General features: G+C 43.4%; 1 protein-coding gene across 2 annotated transcripts in view; it reads right to left on the bottom strand.

The window, feature by feature from the left end:
• Positions 1-5,876: 5,876 nt before the first annotated feature.
• LOC144509317 (uncharacterized) overlaps positions 5,877-16,122 on the bottom strand; it is a 201,626-nt gene continuing 191,380 nt past the window's right edge. The window contains exon 12 of one of the 2 annotated variants that reach the window (XM_078237978.1): positions 5,877-8,904. In XM_078237978.1, the coding sequence (XP_078094104.1) occupies positions 8,785-8,904 (120 nt within the window). In that variant the 3' untranslated portion in view covers positions 5,877-8,784. The remainder of the gene's footprint in view (positions 8,905-16,122) is intronic. The other variant, XM_078237988.1, reaches the window with a different exon arrangement.

Consider the following 16,122-nt stretch of genomic DNA (forward strand, 5'->3'; position numbering starts at 1 on the left):
TCTGTCCTAAACTGACCCCCCTTTATTTTGAGGCTGTGCCCTCTAGTTCTAGTTTCCTTTCTAAGTGGGAAGAATCTCTCCACCTCTACCCTATCCAGCCCCTTCATTATCTTACAGGTCTCTATGAGATCCCCCCTCAGCCTTCTAAATTCCAACGAGTACAAACCCAATCTGCTCAGTCTCTCCTCATAATCAACACCTCTCATCTCTGATATCAACCTGGTGAACCTTCTCTGCACTCCCTCCAAGGCCAATATATTCTTCTGCAAATAAGGGGACCAATACTGCACACAGTATTCCAGCTGCGGTCTCACCAATGCCCTGTACAGATGCAGCAAGACATCTCTGCTTTTATATTCTATCCCCCTTGCGATATAGGCCAACATCCCATTTGCCTTCTTGATCACCTGTTGCACCTGCAGACTGGGTTTTTGCGTCTCATGCACAAGGACCCCCAGGTCCCTTTGCACAGTAGCATGTTGTAATTTTTTTCCATTTAGATAATAATCCAATTTGCTATTATTTCCTCCAAAGTGAATAACCTCGCATTTGTCAACGTTATACTCCATCTGCCAGATCCTCGCCCACTCACTCAGCCTGTCCAAATCTCTCTGCAGACCTTCTACGCCCTCCACACGATTCACTTTTCCACTTATCTTTGTGTCGTCTGCAAACTTTGTTACGCTACACTCAGTCCCCTCCTCCAGATCGTCTATATAAATGGTAAATAGTTGAGGCCCCAGTACCGATCCCTGCGGCACGCCACTAGTTACCATCCACCAACCAGAAAAGCACCCATTTATTCCGACTCTCTGCTTCCTGTCGGATAGCCAATCCCCAATCCACGCTAACACCCTACCCCCAACTCCGTGAGACCCAATCTTCTTCAGCAACTTTTTGTGAGGCACCTTATCAAATGCCTTTTGGAAATCCAAAAACACCGCATCCACCGGTTCCCCTCCGTCAACCGCACTAGTCGCATCTTCATAAAAATCCAACAAATTCGTCAAGCACGACTTTCCCCTCATGAGTCCATGCTGCGTCTGCTTAATCGAACCATTCTTATCCAGATGGCCTGCTATTTCTTCTTTAATGATGGATTCCAGCATTTTCTCAACTACAGACGTTAAGCCAACCAGCCTGTAGTTACCCGCCTTTTGTCTTTCTTTTTTTAAACAGCGGCGTAACATTAGCCGTTTTCCAATCTGCCGGCACTACCCCAGAACCCAACGAATTTTGATAAATAACCACGAACGCATCCGCTATTACCTCTGACATTTCTTTCAGTACCCTGGGATGCATTCCATATGGGCCCGGGGACTTGTCCACCTTCAGTCCTGTTAGTCTACCAAGCACTGCCTCCCTGGTAACATTAATTGTATTGAGTACCTCTCCTCCTCTATCGTTGATATTCGGTAAACTATTTGTGTCCTCCACCATGAAGACCGACACAAAAAACTTATTTAAAGTTTCAGCCATTTCCTCATTTCCCACTATTAAATCCCCCCTCTCATCCTCCAAGGGTCCAACATTCACTCTTGCCACTCTATTCCTTTTTATATATTTGTAAAAGCTTTTACTATCATTTTTTATATTTAGAGCTAGCCTAGCTTCATAACCTATCTTTCCTTTCTTTATCGCTTTCTTAGTCGTTCTTTGTTGTTTCTTAAAGTTTTCCTAATCTTCCGATTCTCCACTATTTTTGGCCACTCTGTACGCATCGGTCTTTAATTTAATACTCTCCTTAATTTCCTTCGTTATCCACGGCTGGTTATCCCTTTTCTTACAACCCTTCTTTATCACCGGAATATATTGTTGCTGAGTACTGTAAAGGATCTCAAAAATCCTCCACTGTTCCTCAGCTGTCCTACCTACCAGTCTGCTCTCCCAGTCCACCTTAGCCAATTCAGCCCTCATCCTATCGTACTTCCCTCTGTTCAAACAGAGGACACTGGTATGGGACCCTACTTTCTCCTCTTCCATTTGTACCAGAAATTCGACCATATTGTGATCACTTGACCCAAGAGGGTCCTTCACAAGAACATCCTTAATTCTACCTACCTCGTTACACATTACCAGATCTAAGATAACTCGTTCCCTCGTCGGTTCTGTAACATACTGTTCAAGGTAACTATCCCGACAGCATTCTAAGAATTCTTCCTCCATCCCACCCCTTCCAACTTGAGTCAGCCAATCAATATGCAGGTTGAAGTCCCCCATGATTATTGCTGTTCCGTTTTTGCACGCATCCATTATTTGCTTGTTTATAGCCCTCCCCACCTCAACATTATTATTTGGGGGCTTATAGACCATGACTACTAGTGTTTTTCTCCCTCTACTATTCCTTATCTCTACCCATAACGATTCCACGTTTTGTTCCTTAGAGCCTATGTCATCCCTCACTACTACCCTGATATTATCTTTTATTAACAGAGCTACCCCACCACCTTTTCCTTCCTGTCTATTCTTCCTAAATGCCTGATACCCCAGGATATTCATCTCCCAATCTGGTCTCCCTGCAGCCACGTTTCTGTGATGGCCACTAGATCATACCCATTTGTGCTGATTTGCACCATCAACTCATTAACTTTGTTCCGAATGCTTCGTGCATTCAGGCAAAGTGTATTTATTCCAGCTTTTATCTGGACCCGATTTGATGAAACGCTATCAACCTCTCCCTCGCCCTCTACTCCTTTAACTACTTGAATGCCCTCATTCACTTGCACTCGCTCCCTCTCCTCTACCATTGATTTCGTAATTCCTCTTACCTCTGCACCCTCCCCCCCATAAATTAGTTTAAAGCTCTATCTACAGCCCTAGTGATACGATTCGCTAGGACTCTGGTCCCAGCACGGTTCAAACGGAGACCATCCCATCTATACAGGTCCCATCTGCCCAAATACTGGTGCCAATGCCCCATGAATTCGAACCCATTCCTCCCACACCAATCCTTGAGCCACGCATTCGTCTCCTTAATCCTATTAACCCTGCGCCAATTTGCGCGTGGCTCAGGTAGTAATCCAGAGATTACCACCTTGTTGGTTCTGCTTTTTAATTTGTTCCCCAGCTCTTCGTACTCCCTCTGTAGATCCTTAGTTCCTGTTTTGTCTATGTCATTGGCACCTACATGGACCACGACAACTGGATTTTCACCCTCCCACTTCAAATTCCTCTGCAGCCCAGATGATACATCCTGGACCCGAGCACCAGGCAGGCAACACAACCTACGGTATTCCTTATCCTGGTCATAGAGAACAGTGTCTATGCCCTTAACTACACTATCCCCAATTACTACTACATTTCTCTTTGATTTCTCCGTTGCAGAAGCACCCTGCACCCTGGTACTGCCGACAGTTTGCTCGTCCTTCTCGCAGTCATTTTTCCCATCTACACTGGTGGCAAGCACCTCAAATCTGTTGCACAGATTTAAGGGCTGAGGTTCTTGGGACTTTACCTCCCGCAAACTACTTCCTTTCTTCCCCCCTCTGCCCACCTTCTTCCCCCCACTGCCCGCCTCACCCGCAGCCACTCCCTGTTGTCCCTGACCCCCAGCTAAGTTAGTCAGTCTAAGGGGCGTGACTTTCTCTTTATACACATTATCCAGATAGCTCTCCCCTTCCCTGATAAGCCTCAGTGTCTGTAGTTCAGAGTCCAGTTCATCTACCTTGAGCTGGAGATCTTCCAGCAACCAGCACTTACTGCAGACATGGTCCCTGGGGTCCACCTTGGGGTCCACTTGCACCCACATCATGCAGAAACAGCACATGACATATCCCTCCATACCAATTTACCTTGTATAAGTTGGTGTAATTTAGAAGTGAAACCCTACCCTGCCTCTGCCTGTCCTCGCCGAAGCCCTGTGAGCCGAAGCCCTTACAGCTCACACTCTACTCCCTGCTCACTCCACTGCCCGCTCCCGATGCTGCCCGCTCAAAAGTGCGGCCTGCTTTTAAACCCTCCAAAAACCTTCCCGGGCTTCTCTTGGGCCTACTTCCTTGAAGTAGGCCCAGGAGAAGCCTGGGCCAATTTGAATCAAATTGTTTGAAAACTGACATCTGTGATGCTGGGGACCTGCAGCAGAGGCTGAGATGCATCATCCCCTCAGCACCTCTGGCTGAAGATTGTAGCAAATGCCTCCACCGTATCTTTTGCACTATTGTGCTGGATTCTCCTATCATCGAGGATGGGGATACTTGTGAGCCTCCTCTTCTAGTGAGTTGTTTAACTATCCATCACCATTCACGGCTGATTGTGACAGGACTGCAGAGCTTAGCTCTGATACATTGGTTATGGAATCGCTTAGCTCTATGTATCATTTGCTGCTTGTAGTCCTGTGTCCTAGCTTCACCAGGCTGACACCTTACTTTTAGGTATGCTCTCCTGCACTGTTCACTGAACTAGAGTTAGGGATATGCCAAGCCCTGAGGTCACAGGCTGTCATTGAGGACAATTCTACAGCTGCTGATGGTCCACAGCATCTCATGGTTGCACAATCTTGCGTTCCTAGGTCTGTTTGAAATCTATCCCATTTACTATGGTGCTAGTCCCCCACAACACACTGAAGAGTATCCTCAATGTGAAGCTGAACTTTGTCTCCACAAGGACAATGCAACTAGCTCAGTCAGTAATGGAACTACTGAGGCACTCTTGGTGATGGAACATTTAAGTCCCCCAATCAGAGCACATTCTATGCCCTTGCCACCCTTAGTGCTACCTCCAAGTGGCGTTCAACACGGAGGAGAACTGATTCATCGGCCGGGAGGGTACCAGTTGTGGTAACCCTTGCCCATGTTTGACCTGATGTCATGAGACTTCACGGTGGTCAGGAGTCAATGTTGAGGACTCCCAGAGCAACTCGCTCGTGTCTGTACCGCCAACTCTGCTGGGTCTGCCCTGCTGATGGGACAGTGTATACACAGTAAGAGTTTTAACAACACCAGGTTAAAGTCCAACAGGTTTATTTGGTAGCAAATGCCATTAGCTTTCGGAGTGCTGCTCCTTCGTCAGATGGAGTGGATATCTGCTCTCAAGCAGGGCATACAGAGACACAAAATCAAGTTACAGAATACTGATTAGAATGTGAATTTTTACAGCCAACCAGGTCTTAAAGATACAGACAATGTGAGATTCTGCAAGTCCAGGAGGCAAGCTGTGGGGGTTACTGATACTGTGACATAAACCCAAGGTCCCGGTTTATTTATTGCTACCAAATAAACCTGTTGGACTTTAACCTGGTGTTGTTAAAACTCTTACTGTGTATACACTGTCCCATCAGCAGGGCAGACCCAGCAGAGTTGGCGGTACAGACACGAGGGAGTTGCTCTGGGAGTCCTCAACATTGACTCCTGACCACCGTGAAGTCTCATGGCATCAGGTCAAACATGGGCAAGGATTACCACAACTGGTACCCCTCCCCCCCCCCCCCCCCCCCCCCCCCAGCCGATGATTCAGTTCTCCTCCGTGTTGAACGCCACTTGGAGGTAGCACATGTGTGCGGAACTTGGCTATCAGTTTCTGCTCAGAGACTCTGCGCTATCGTGTGTCATGAAGGCCGCCTTGGAGAACGCTTACCTGAAGATCAGAGGCTGAATGCCCGTGACCGCTGAAGTGCTCCCCAACAGGAAGAGAACAGTTTTGCCTGGTGATTGTCGAGCGGTGTTCATTCATCCGTTGTCGTAGCGTCTGCATGGTTTCCCCGATGTACCATGCCTCGGGACATCCTTTCCTGCGGCGTATCAGGTAGACAACGTTGGCCGAGTTGCAAGAGTAGGTACTGTGTACCTGGTAGATGGTGTTCTCACGTGAGATGATGGCATCCGTGTCGATGATCCGGCACGTCTTGCAGAGGTTGCTGTGGCAGGGTTGTGTGGTGTCGTGGTCACTGTTCTCCTGAAGGCTGGGTAGTTTGCTGCGGACAATGGTCTGTTTGAGCTTGTGCGGTTGTTTGAAGGCAAGAAGTGGGGGTGTGGGGATGGCCTTGGCGAGATGTTCGTCTTCATCAATGACATTTTGAAGGCTCCGGAGTAGATGCCGTAGCTTCTCCGCTCCGGGGAAGTACTGGACGACGAAGGGTACTCTGTCCACCGTGTCCCGTCTTTGTCTTCTGAGGAGGTCGGTGCGGTTTTTTGCTGTGGCGCGTCAGAACTGTCAACCCCAACGTCGGCATCTCCACATCGGGACAGGGTATTGCCAGGGATGATGATGACATTGTCCGTAAGATAAGATTCTGTAAGGATGACTGTCAGTTGTTGGCACCAGCCCTCAAATGTTAGTAAGGAGGACTTTGCAGGGTCAATAGGACTGATTTTACTATTGTTGTTTCCTGTGCCTGGGTCAACATGGTTGGATACAACTAAGTGCCTTGCTAGGCTGTTTCAGAGGGCATTTAAGAGTTAACCACATTGATGTGGGCAGCAGGTTTCCTTCCATTAAGGACTTTAGCGAATGAGGTGTGCATTTTCAACAATCGACTTTGGTTTCATGGTCATCATTAGACCTCTAATTCCAGATTTTTTATTGAATTCAAATTCCATCGTCTGCTGATGTGAACCCACCATGTGCCGTGGTGGGATTACTAGTCCAGTGACAATACCACTGTGCCGCTGCTTCCCCCAGAACTACTGCTATTCTCTAGTACATATAAATGTGCCAATCTTTGGGCTTGAATACACAATCTTTGCCACAATTCAATGTTTTAAATCCAGCAGCTCATATTTCAAGATTAACTGTTCAACTATCATAAATCAAAAATAGCTAAACATTTGCATCAAACATTAGTTGGAGTTTGGATTTACCCTACATCTGCCCTTGGTGTCCATGGCAACAAAGTCCCAAAATTACAAAATAAACCTTTGAAAATCTATTTCCTGCTGTAAACAGCAGTGGCTCTGACAGACTATCTGCTTAGCCTATAGTGCTACAGTGAATCACTATTATCAGACAATCAATATGAAAGATTTCAATAAAATAGCTTTAAAGAAACTTCAAAATTCTGAGCACAAATTATTATACAGTTGAAATTGGTGACTATAATTTAGAGAGATACATAACAATAATTATGCTAAATATACCCAAATAACCTGCGCTTTAAACAGTACTTAATTTTTCAATTTAAATAATCCAAATGATCATTTCAAATGGGGAAAATATACTTCAATTTTCTGTTGCAGTCAGCCAGTGCTTTGAAGTTGCTATACTTTGGTTGGACTGTAGCAGAGATGTTCAAGTCCTTTGCCTTTGTAGATCATTCAAATTTGTACCTAAGAATCCTGAGGGCCACACATAAAGTTCAAGTTCATATTCCCATTAACTTACACATATCTCAAGTTATTGATACACGCAGATCTGGAGGGGCTGATTACGGATCCAGGAATGAGGCAATAACACCGAGAGGAGCTTTTTCTAAATCTTCAGGTCTACTAAATTCAAACAGGCAAACCAGCAGATAAGAAATATAAGCACACAGAGACTGAAACAGCTGGACTTACAATGTCAGAATCTTAGGATTCAGGATGTGTGTGTGATCCATGAGCTACAAATTAGAAATTGCTCTGGAGTATCTCCAAGAAAGGTTGCCCAGCTACTTAATGAATTTCATTGTGTTAAAGTTCAATGTAATTTTAGTTACCCAAAGATTTCAGAAGCATCTCATCTGTGGAGAAATGTGATATATCATTGAAACTGCAGCCATCTATTCTTAAGTGACTTCTTGGCTATAAAATCCAAGACCAGCTGTTGCTAAGCAGCTGTCACAGGAAGGCTCACTCTTACTGTGCACCACAGCAGCTGTGTAATATATTTGGGTCATGTAATCTGCAAAACTCCAAGTTTAACCCTGCCATCAAGATACAACTGACAGATAACTTGAAAACGGGTTATTTGAACAGAGATACTAATTTCTCAACTACATGCAGCAAACTGGGACCAAACTTACAAGCTATTTTTAAAAAACAGTAACACTCAAACAATTTTTCACAGCACACAAACTGAGGGCAATAAAATAAGAGAATGGAACCATGATGCACAAGAATGTGAATTCTCAGTGCCACTTTGTGGTAAATGACAAGACTTAATGCAATGATGATATAACCAACAGAGACGGCATATTAGTTTTCTGCGTCATGTGAAGAGGCAGCTTTATTGGTCAGCCTTATTTTTGGTAGCCAGCTTTCACTTTTATTTAGACCTTTTATGCAATGAACAAAGTAATTCACGCCCCACTGCCTTTGCAAGGAATGTGGATACGTAATAGCAGAGTTTAGCTGTTTCTTTTCATATCACAAGGGTTAGAATGTGAAGAAATATTTTGTTTCAAAAGAAAGTAATATTGTCTTATAATGCAAGGAATAAAATTAAGTCTAACTCAGGCCTTAAAAAATTGTATATATTTTGACAAAAGTAAAAGTAACACTTAGTTACCAGAATTAAAAATTAGCAGTAGAAAATTAGCAGTAGCCTTTAGCAAAGCTTACATTTTTCTGCAGCAGATCTGATCAATTTTGGTTCTGCACATCAATAGTCTTTCAGGAAAATATTAGGCTGAAAATTGCTATTCAGGTTAGCAAAATGTGGCCTATGAAGCTGGCCCGAGTAACATTCAGTTATTTATTCTAAAACATTTTGACAGTGATCATTAAAGACAGTAGCATCAAACAAACATGCCAGCGGAATACAGACAGCAACATTTAGCCAACAGCTTGTTAGCTCAGTAATAAACATCCAGTATTTGATCGCAAACTCCTTCTAGTATTAATTTCAAGTACTGGTTAGCAAGAATTTGTAAATTTACTTGTAAAATACAAGGTAGGAATACATTGTAATTTCTCCAGGGTTCTTTTTCGGATCTGGATCCTTGCCTTGAAACCAGCCAAAATACACGATGCTGTTTATCCCAGTCATGTTCACCTGGATGGGAGGAAAGGGGATCAAAATGGAATTAATAAAAGTTTTACTGAATGGATACAAGTCAAGCTTCAAATTCTACCTATTTCATCTATTTGCCGTTTTTATGTGAAGTGCATTGGGCCTTTAGACTCTCTGCTAAACCCAATTTTTAGTTATATTTTAGAACAATTCTATACACCATACTCTTCTGCTTGATTTTTATTATTTGTTTACTTAAGTCTTGAATCATTTTCCCACCTACAGATAGCACATTACTATCATGACTAAAAGGCAAATTGATCAATGTTGTCCCTATAATGCAGCTTAACCATAACTTCAACAGCAACTCTTCACCAGTATGACATTCCACACACAAGACATTTTGCAGCCTTTCAGGGAGACTACTATTTATTACTAAATTATAGGGAGTTGTGAATTATGCTCACTAGAAAATGGACTGAAGTTACTCAAACTCATCTATCTTATGAGCAGTTCTTGGACAAAGGAGACTTTCAACATACTGTTAATGCTCCTATTTTTTAATGTGTTTTTCCTGTGGATGGTTAGAATTAGTACTCTGCCCATTCATTCTTGAGGCACAAAATAGGCTATAGTAGATATGAGTATAATGCACACAGGTTTTGTTTATTACTAAACTATTTAACAATAAAACAAGTTCAGTTTTGTGAATTAATGCATTGTTTTAGCCCTGTACACTTAGAAAAAAGCCATCATTCTTATGCCATCACAGAAGAACAGCTTACAAAATGAAATTGACCCTGGAAAACAAGTACAGAAAATGTTTTTCAACAGGACCTACCTGCACACTCAGACTAGCATATGTATAATTGTAATACTTGTCAAAAGACAAGCATAGATTCTGGGAATCCATGGAAAGTTTAATGTTATAAAACCCCTCTTCAGTCCTATTGAATTCTTCCTACAGCCAAGTTATTTTATTGTTTTTACCTTTATTTCACTAATGCAAGTAATTTACATCAGTACTGTGGTAGGAAAGCTCACAAATTTAGTGAGTTTAGACAACAAATGAAATAGAACTCCTTTAATGAAAAGATATCAGGTGGATTTTTGTGGTTCTGCTAGCAGCAGGCATCATGGCAGGCTGAATCGGAAAATTCAGAGTGCAGACAAAGGTCAGTTTCCCGCTGGTGTAAAAATGTTCAAATTTTCCACTCCTGATTTTCATGGCAGATTGGGTTGCATATTTGCCTTCATTTGAATCTCAAGGTGATCCAATGAGGTATCTAATGGCCAGGACAAATGCAAGCCATGGACTCCACAATGGTTCTCTAGCTTGCGACCAGAAGGTGAACATTGCAGCCTTCTGTGCAATCATGTGCCTGTCCAATATTTTCACAGAAAAGAGCATGAGTGCATAATGGATGGAGCAGTCAATTCTTATGTACAGGAGGGACATTCAATTAAACAGCCCTGATTTCTCCTCAACTAACACACCCGTAAACAGAAAGCTGTTTTTTGATTTCTCCCTTTATAAGTGGCAGCATATTTTCCCCAATCCTTAAATTTGGAATGATCCAACCCTGAATCCATAGAACCCCTACAGTGCAGAAGGAGGGTCGATTCCTGGCTTGCGGTCCATTGAGTCTGCACTGACCACAATCCCACCCAGGCCCTATTTCCCATCACCCTACTTATTTACTCTACTAACCCCTGACACTAAGGGGCAATTTAGCATGGCCAATCAACCTAATCCGCACATCTTTGGAGTGTGGGAGGAAACCCACAATTGGGCAGCATGGACACAGTGGTTAGCATTGCTGCCTCGCAGCGCCAGGGACCTGGGTTCGATTTCCGCTTGGGTCACTGTCTGTGTGGAGTTTGCACATTCTCCCCATGTCTGTGTGGGTTTCCTGCGGGTGCTCCGGTTTCCTCCCACAGTTCAAAAGGCATGTTGGTTAGGTGCACTGGCCAGGCTAAATTCTCCCTCAGTGTACCCAAACAGGCACCGGAGTGTGGTAGCTTGGGGATTTTCACAGTAACTTTATTGCAGTGTCAATGTAAGCCTACTTGTGACGAATGAATAAACTTAACTTTAAACCGGAGCACCCGGAGGAAACCCACGCAGACATGGGGAGAATGTGCAAACTCCACACAGAATGTGCAAACTTCGCAAGCCAGGAATCGAACCCAGGTCCCTGGCGCTGTGAGGCAGCAGTGCTAACCACTGTGCCACCCTATAGCACCAATGCTCACTTTGACTCTTATTTTTCATTCAGTTCCCAGACATTTTTTTAGAGCACCGATGTTCACTTTGTTAATTCTTTTCTTATTTATTTCACACACACACAATATACGGAAAGGAGTTTTGCAATGTTCTCCCCTTTTTGCACTCATACAATAAAAGAAGGATAAGAGAAAAAAAGGGCTACAGGGTAAGACTACAATAAAATACAAATTATGGTTTTATGTGAGTCCAGAATCCAAAACCCTTTCTTCCAAGGGTAGGTCTGTTGACTGTCACAAGGTGATCCATTTTTTCAGATATGAGGTCTATCTTCAGGACAAAGTCATTGGTAACTCCCATTCATAGATGTGAGCCAGCATTTCAGCTCATCTTTCAGTGGGTGAAAGCTTCACTAGCATCATAGTCTGATCTCTGTCAAGCTCTTCTGGCCATGCCTTTGTTTGGAGTTTCCCAAATACCACTACAGCATTGCCTTGGTATTTGTGGGCCTGAAAATCCTGACACTCCATTTAGGCATTAAGTACTCTAATCTTCGATAATAAAGAGGCACATGAGACATATTAGAGCTTCACTCTGATGCCACTGAAGGCCTCAGCATTTTCATTCCAGCAGGCTCATATATCCACACAAAAACCAAGAACATGGGCCCGATTCAGTGCTGTGCTCACCAAATGATGACCCTGAGCCTGCTCTAAAATTAGGTCCCATTGACGTGTGTGTCTTTGTGCTGGACTAGGGTACAGGTGAATGCTGTGATAGCTCTACATCTACTGGGTCCTCAGGATCTTCATCTGAGGTGGAATGGGGGCTGGGGCCGATGGGCTGGCTGCTAGTAACCCCCTCCCTCTTCCTGTGGGTGCCTGTTAAAGAGGGAAGAGATAACGAGTCATTGGCTGCACAGTTACATTACAAAGCTTTCATAGTTTCTGAGGCGCTGGTAATGGGTCCTCACTGGCTTTGGAAACACCATTCTTATCCTCAGTGCAGGTATGGTCCCAGTTCTTTCTAGCCAGCTCTACTGCCTGCTCTTCGAATGCTGAGTGGCCAAAGCTCAGGAAACCCACCTTTGGATTGAGATCTCTCCCTATTGTTATGGGCAATCTTATCCTATATAAAGACATATGGACAGACTGTGAGCAAGACAGATGCCACAACAGGTGATAAGCAACGCCTGTCTTCTCTGGGTGCTGAATGGACACCTGTAAGAACTGAGGGGACCGCTGTAAGGGCTGAGGATGCAAGCTGTACTGGATGTGACAGGATGTTACAGTATACATGAGAGAATTAGTGGTGATATCCCTTGTACTGGGAGTGTGTGATCCCTGTAGACTGTAACCCTGCAAATGCCTGACGGTTATGTGAAAGTGAGAGTTGAGAGTGAGGAGAAGGGGCACTTACCCTGGTGAAGCAAATTCATCCTCTTACTACACTAGATGGCAGTTCTCCTCTGGGATGCTTTATCGCTGATTATATTGATGACCTACTCCCAAGCTGGTGTGGTGAGGTTGGTCGACCTCCGGCTCCCATCATGGGTTAAAGTATGTCCCACCTGCCAATCCTCCACTGCCTAAAGGGTAACCCCAGTGCATTGTCACTTAACCTCAGTGCAACGTGCTTGGTTCTCTGAGAGGCCATTCTATAGTTCACCAAGATGAAATGTTAACTCCTGTTTTCCACTCCAAAGCTGCTGCTGACTTGCTGAATATTTCCACTATTTTGGTTTTAATTTACCTTTTCATATATAATTGTCTAGGGTTCCAAATTCACATGCACTTCCTCCAAAATGATATACTGTATTTGCTGCTCATGGTGTTCTTCTTCCCTATAGCGGGAGACATGGATGGTCTCTTTGAAAGAGACATGCATTCAGTTCACAGGTATGATCCTTGTAAAAGGCCATTCGGCCCTTCGAGCCTGCACCGACAACAATCTCACCCAGGCCCCATCCCCATAACCCCACGTATTTACCCTGCTAATCTCCCTCACACTACAGGGCAATTTAACATGGCCAATCAACCTGACCCGCACTTTGGACTGTGGGATGAAACTGGAGCACCCAGAGGAAACTCACGCAGACACAGTGAGAACATGCAAACTGGACACAGACAGTCACCTGAGGCTGGAATTGAACCCAGGTCCCTGGCACCGTGATGCAGCAGTGCTAACCACTGCGGTTCGTCATTTCAACTTTCAATCACTCCCCTCTTACACTGTTGCAACCAACTTCAACAGAAACTTCAGGCATATCTTTCACTGTTTTAGAATTGCTGCGATATGTAACTTTGTACATCTCTAATCTATTTCCACTTCTAAGGTGTTGTACTAATCCAACTTTGCCACCTTTCAGTAAGTGATCTGCAGCAATCATGAGTGTGCAGGAACTCTGAAATCTCAGGGATTACTTGACCATGTCCTCTGTTTCATCTGCATGCGCACTTGCATTGCACTGCCCACCGTCATGGAACAAAATCAAGGGAGGGGAAGGGTTTTAGTTAAGGTTTTGACATTTTATTTACCAGCCTGGAATAAAATTGCTACTTTATCGTAGCATACAGAAAATCTTCTGAACTGTACAGAACACAAAGCTATGATAGTAATATGAAGTAATTATGATGTGTAGCCAACATGTTTAAAATAACAACTACTCTTAATCTGTCACAACAGGAAAAGTATCAGTATTACAGAGATTTTAAATATCTAGATTTCTCTAATTTTCTGGAACTCAAAATAACAGCAATTGGAAGGGCATATTTAAAATCTGAAAGTACTAATGGATTGCGTCATTTGAGAATTTTGAGAATATATAAACACACCATTGTTTTATTTGACTATATTTTATTTTTATCTATTTCATCTTTAACTGACACCTTGTATAATTTTAATTCTCCCTTTTTGTTGTGGAAAATGTCAAATTGTGACACCATAGGACCAGCAGTTGTTATTGAGTAATTTGCCTTAATGCACAATGCAAAAACTGCGCCTGAAATGCCTCCATTACAAGAATGCCTCTCATTCACTTCACATTGAATCAGAACCTCTGTTCATGCTCAACACTTACTCCTAATTGCAAAGCAGCCAATCCATCTTGAAAGCTCTAACAAGTTCTAATGCTGTAGCCTAAATCATACATAAGGCACATATGTACCAATGCACTAAAAGAAATGAATTCCATCCAAGATATATAAAATTCAATTTATCAATCATCTAGTGCAAGATCGAATTACTTCTGCATGGCATGTGTTCTAATGTTATTAAAAATACATATTTCACTAATAGCTTTTGATGAAACAAATCAGATAATGCAATAAAAACCCAGCAGCTTATGAAAAAGACTTTTGTTTTGATATTTGATAGAAACATGAACATTACGGGAAAGGATTGTGTGAAGTATTTATTCTGTGCATATATAAATTTATATTGCAATGCGGAACTGGACTAGCCATGACTACCAGAGCAGGTCAAAGGCTAGGGGGTGACTAGCTCATCTTCTGAACTCCCAAAGTCTGTCCACCATCAGCAAGGCACGACTACAGGGTAGATTCAGAAATAATGTTCCCAATGGTGGGGGAGTCCAGAACTAGGGGTCATTGTTTGAGGATAAGAGTTAAATCTTTTAGGACTGAGAAGAGGAGAAATTTTTCACCTAGAGGGTGGTGAATGTGTGGAATTCACTACCACAGAATGTAGTTGAGGCCAAAACATTGTCTGATTTCAAGAAGAAATTAGACATAACTAAAGGGATCGAGGGATGGGGGGGGGGGGGGGAGGGGGGGATCAGGATATTGAATTTGATGATCAGCCATGATCCAAATGAATGGCGGAGCAGGCTCGAAGGGCCAAATGGCTTATTCCTGCTTCTAGTTTCTATGTTTCTAAGTCAGGATTGTAATGGAATATTCTCCCCTTGCCTGGATGAGTGTTGCACCAACAACATTCAAGAAGCTTGACACCATTCAGGACAAAGCAGCTAATAACTGCAGCTACCCTTTCCACAAACATTGAATTCCTCCACCACTGACAAACAGTGGCAGTCATGTGTACCATTGACAAGATGCACTTCAGGAATTCACTAATATTCCTTAGGCAGCAGCTTCCAAACCGAAGTCTGTTACCATCTAGAAGGACAAGTGCAGCAGATATCTGGGAACGTGACCACCTGGAAGTTCCCTCCCAGCCAATCACCATCCTCAGTTGGAAATATATTGCAGTTCCTTCACTGTCATTGGGTCAAAATCCTGGAATTCCCTCCCTAACAACACGGTGGATGCACCTACACCTCAGGGAGTGCAACAGTTCAAGAAGGCAGCTCATCATCCACCACCTTCTGAATGGCAACTAACAATGGGTAATAAATGCTGGCCTAGCCAACAACTCCCACATTCTGTAGGTGAATTTTTAAAATAACCCTCGGAATGCTGGTTCTCTTCTGAGGACTGCTCAAGTTCCTCCTCATTTCCATCAGAACCAACGTTCCATGTAAGCGGCATAAAAGCAAATTACTGCGGATGCTGGAATCTGAAACCAAAAGAGAAAATGTTGGAAAATCTCAGCAAGTCTGGCAGCATCTGTAAGGAGAGAAAACATTGAGCTTTGAAAAAGGGTCATCTGGACTCGAAACGTCAGTTCTTTTCTCTCCTTACAGATGCTGTCAGACCTGCTGAGATTTTCCAGCATTTTCTCTTTTGATTCCATGTAAACTGCATGACCACCTGAAAGCAGGCCATGCACAATTTGGCCTTTTAAGTTATTATGTGTGTGCAGCCACGCAAACATTTATAGCTCTTAAATAAATTGCCCACGCATTCCAAAATAATTAGCGGGAAGTTTGATCAGGACCCAGGAAGCATCTTTGGGAGATGGAAGAAATGAATTTGTGCTGAAAGTAGAGTTCCAAGTTATTATTATGCACATCATGGCATTTAATGTGTTGGTGATATCAATTCAACATGAGGGCCTGTAAATGCCAAATGACAGTGCTTTATAAAATATATCGGCACGGTAGCACAGTGGTT

Source organism: Mustelus asterias, chromosome 2 (assembly GCF_964213995.1).
Source record: "Mustelus asterias chromosome 2, sMusAst1.hap1.1, whole genome shotgun sequence".
Taxonomy (NCBI): domain Eukaryota; kingdom Metazoa; phylum Chordata; class Chondrichthyes; order Carcharhiniformes; family Triakidae; genus Mustelus; species Mustelus asterias.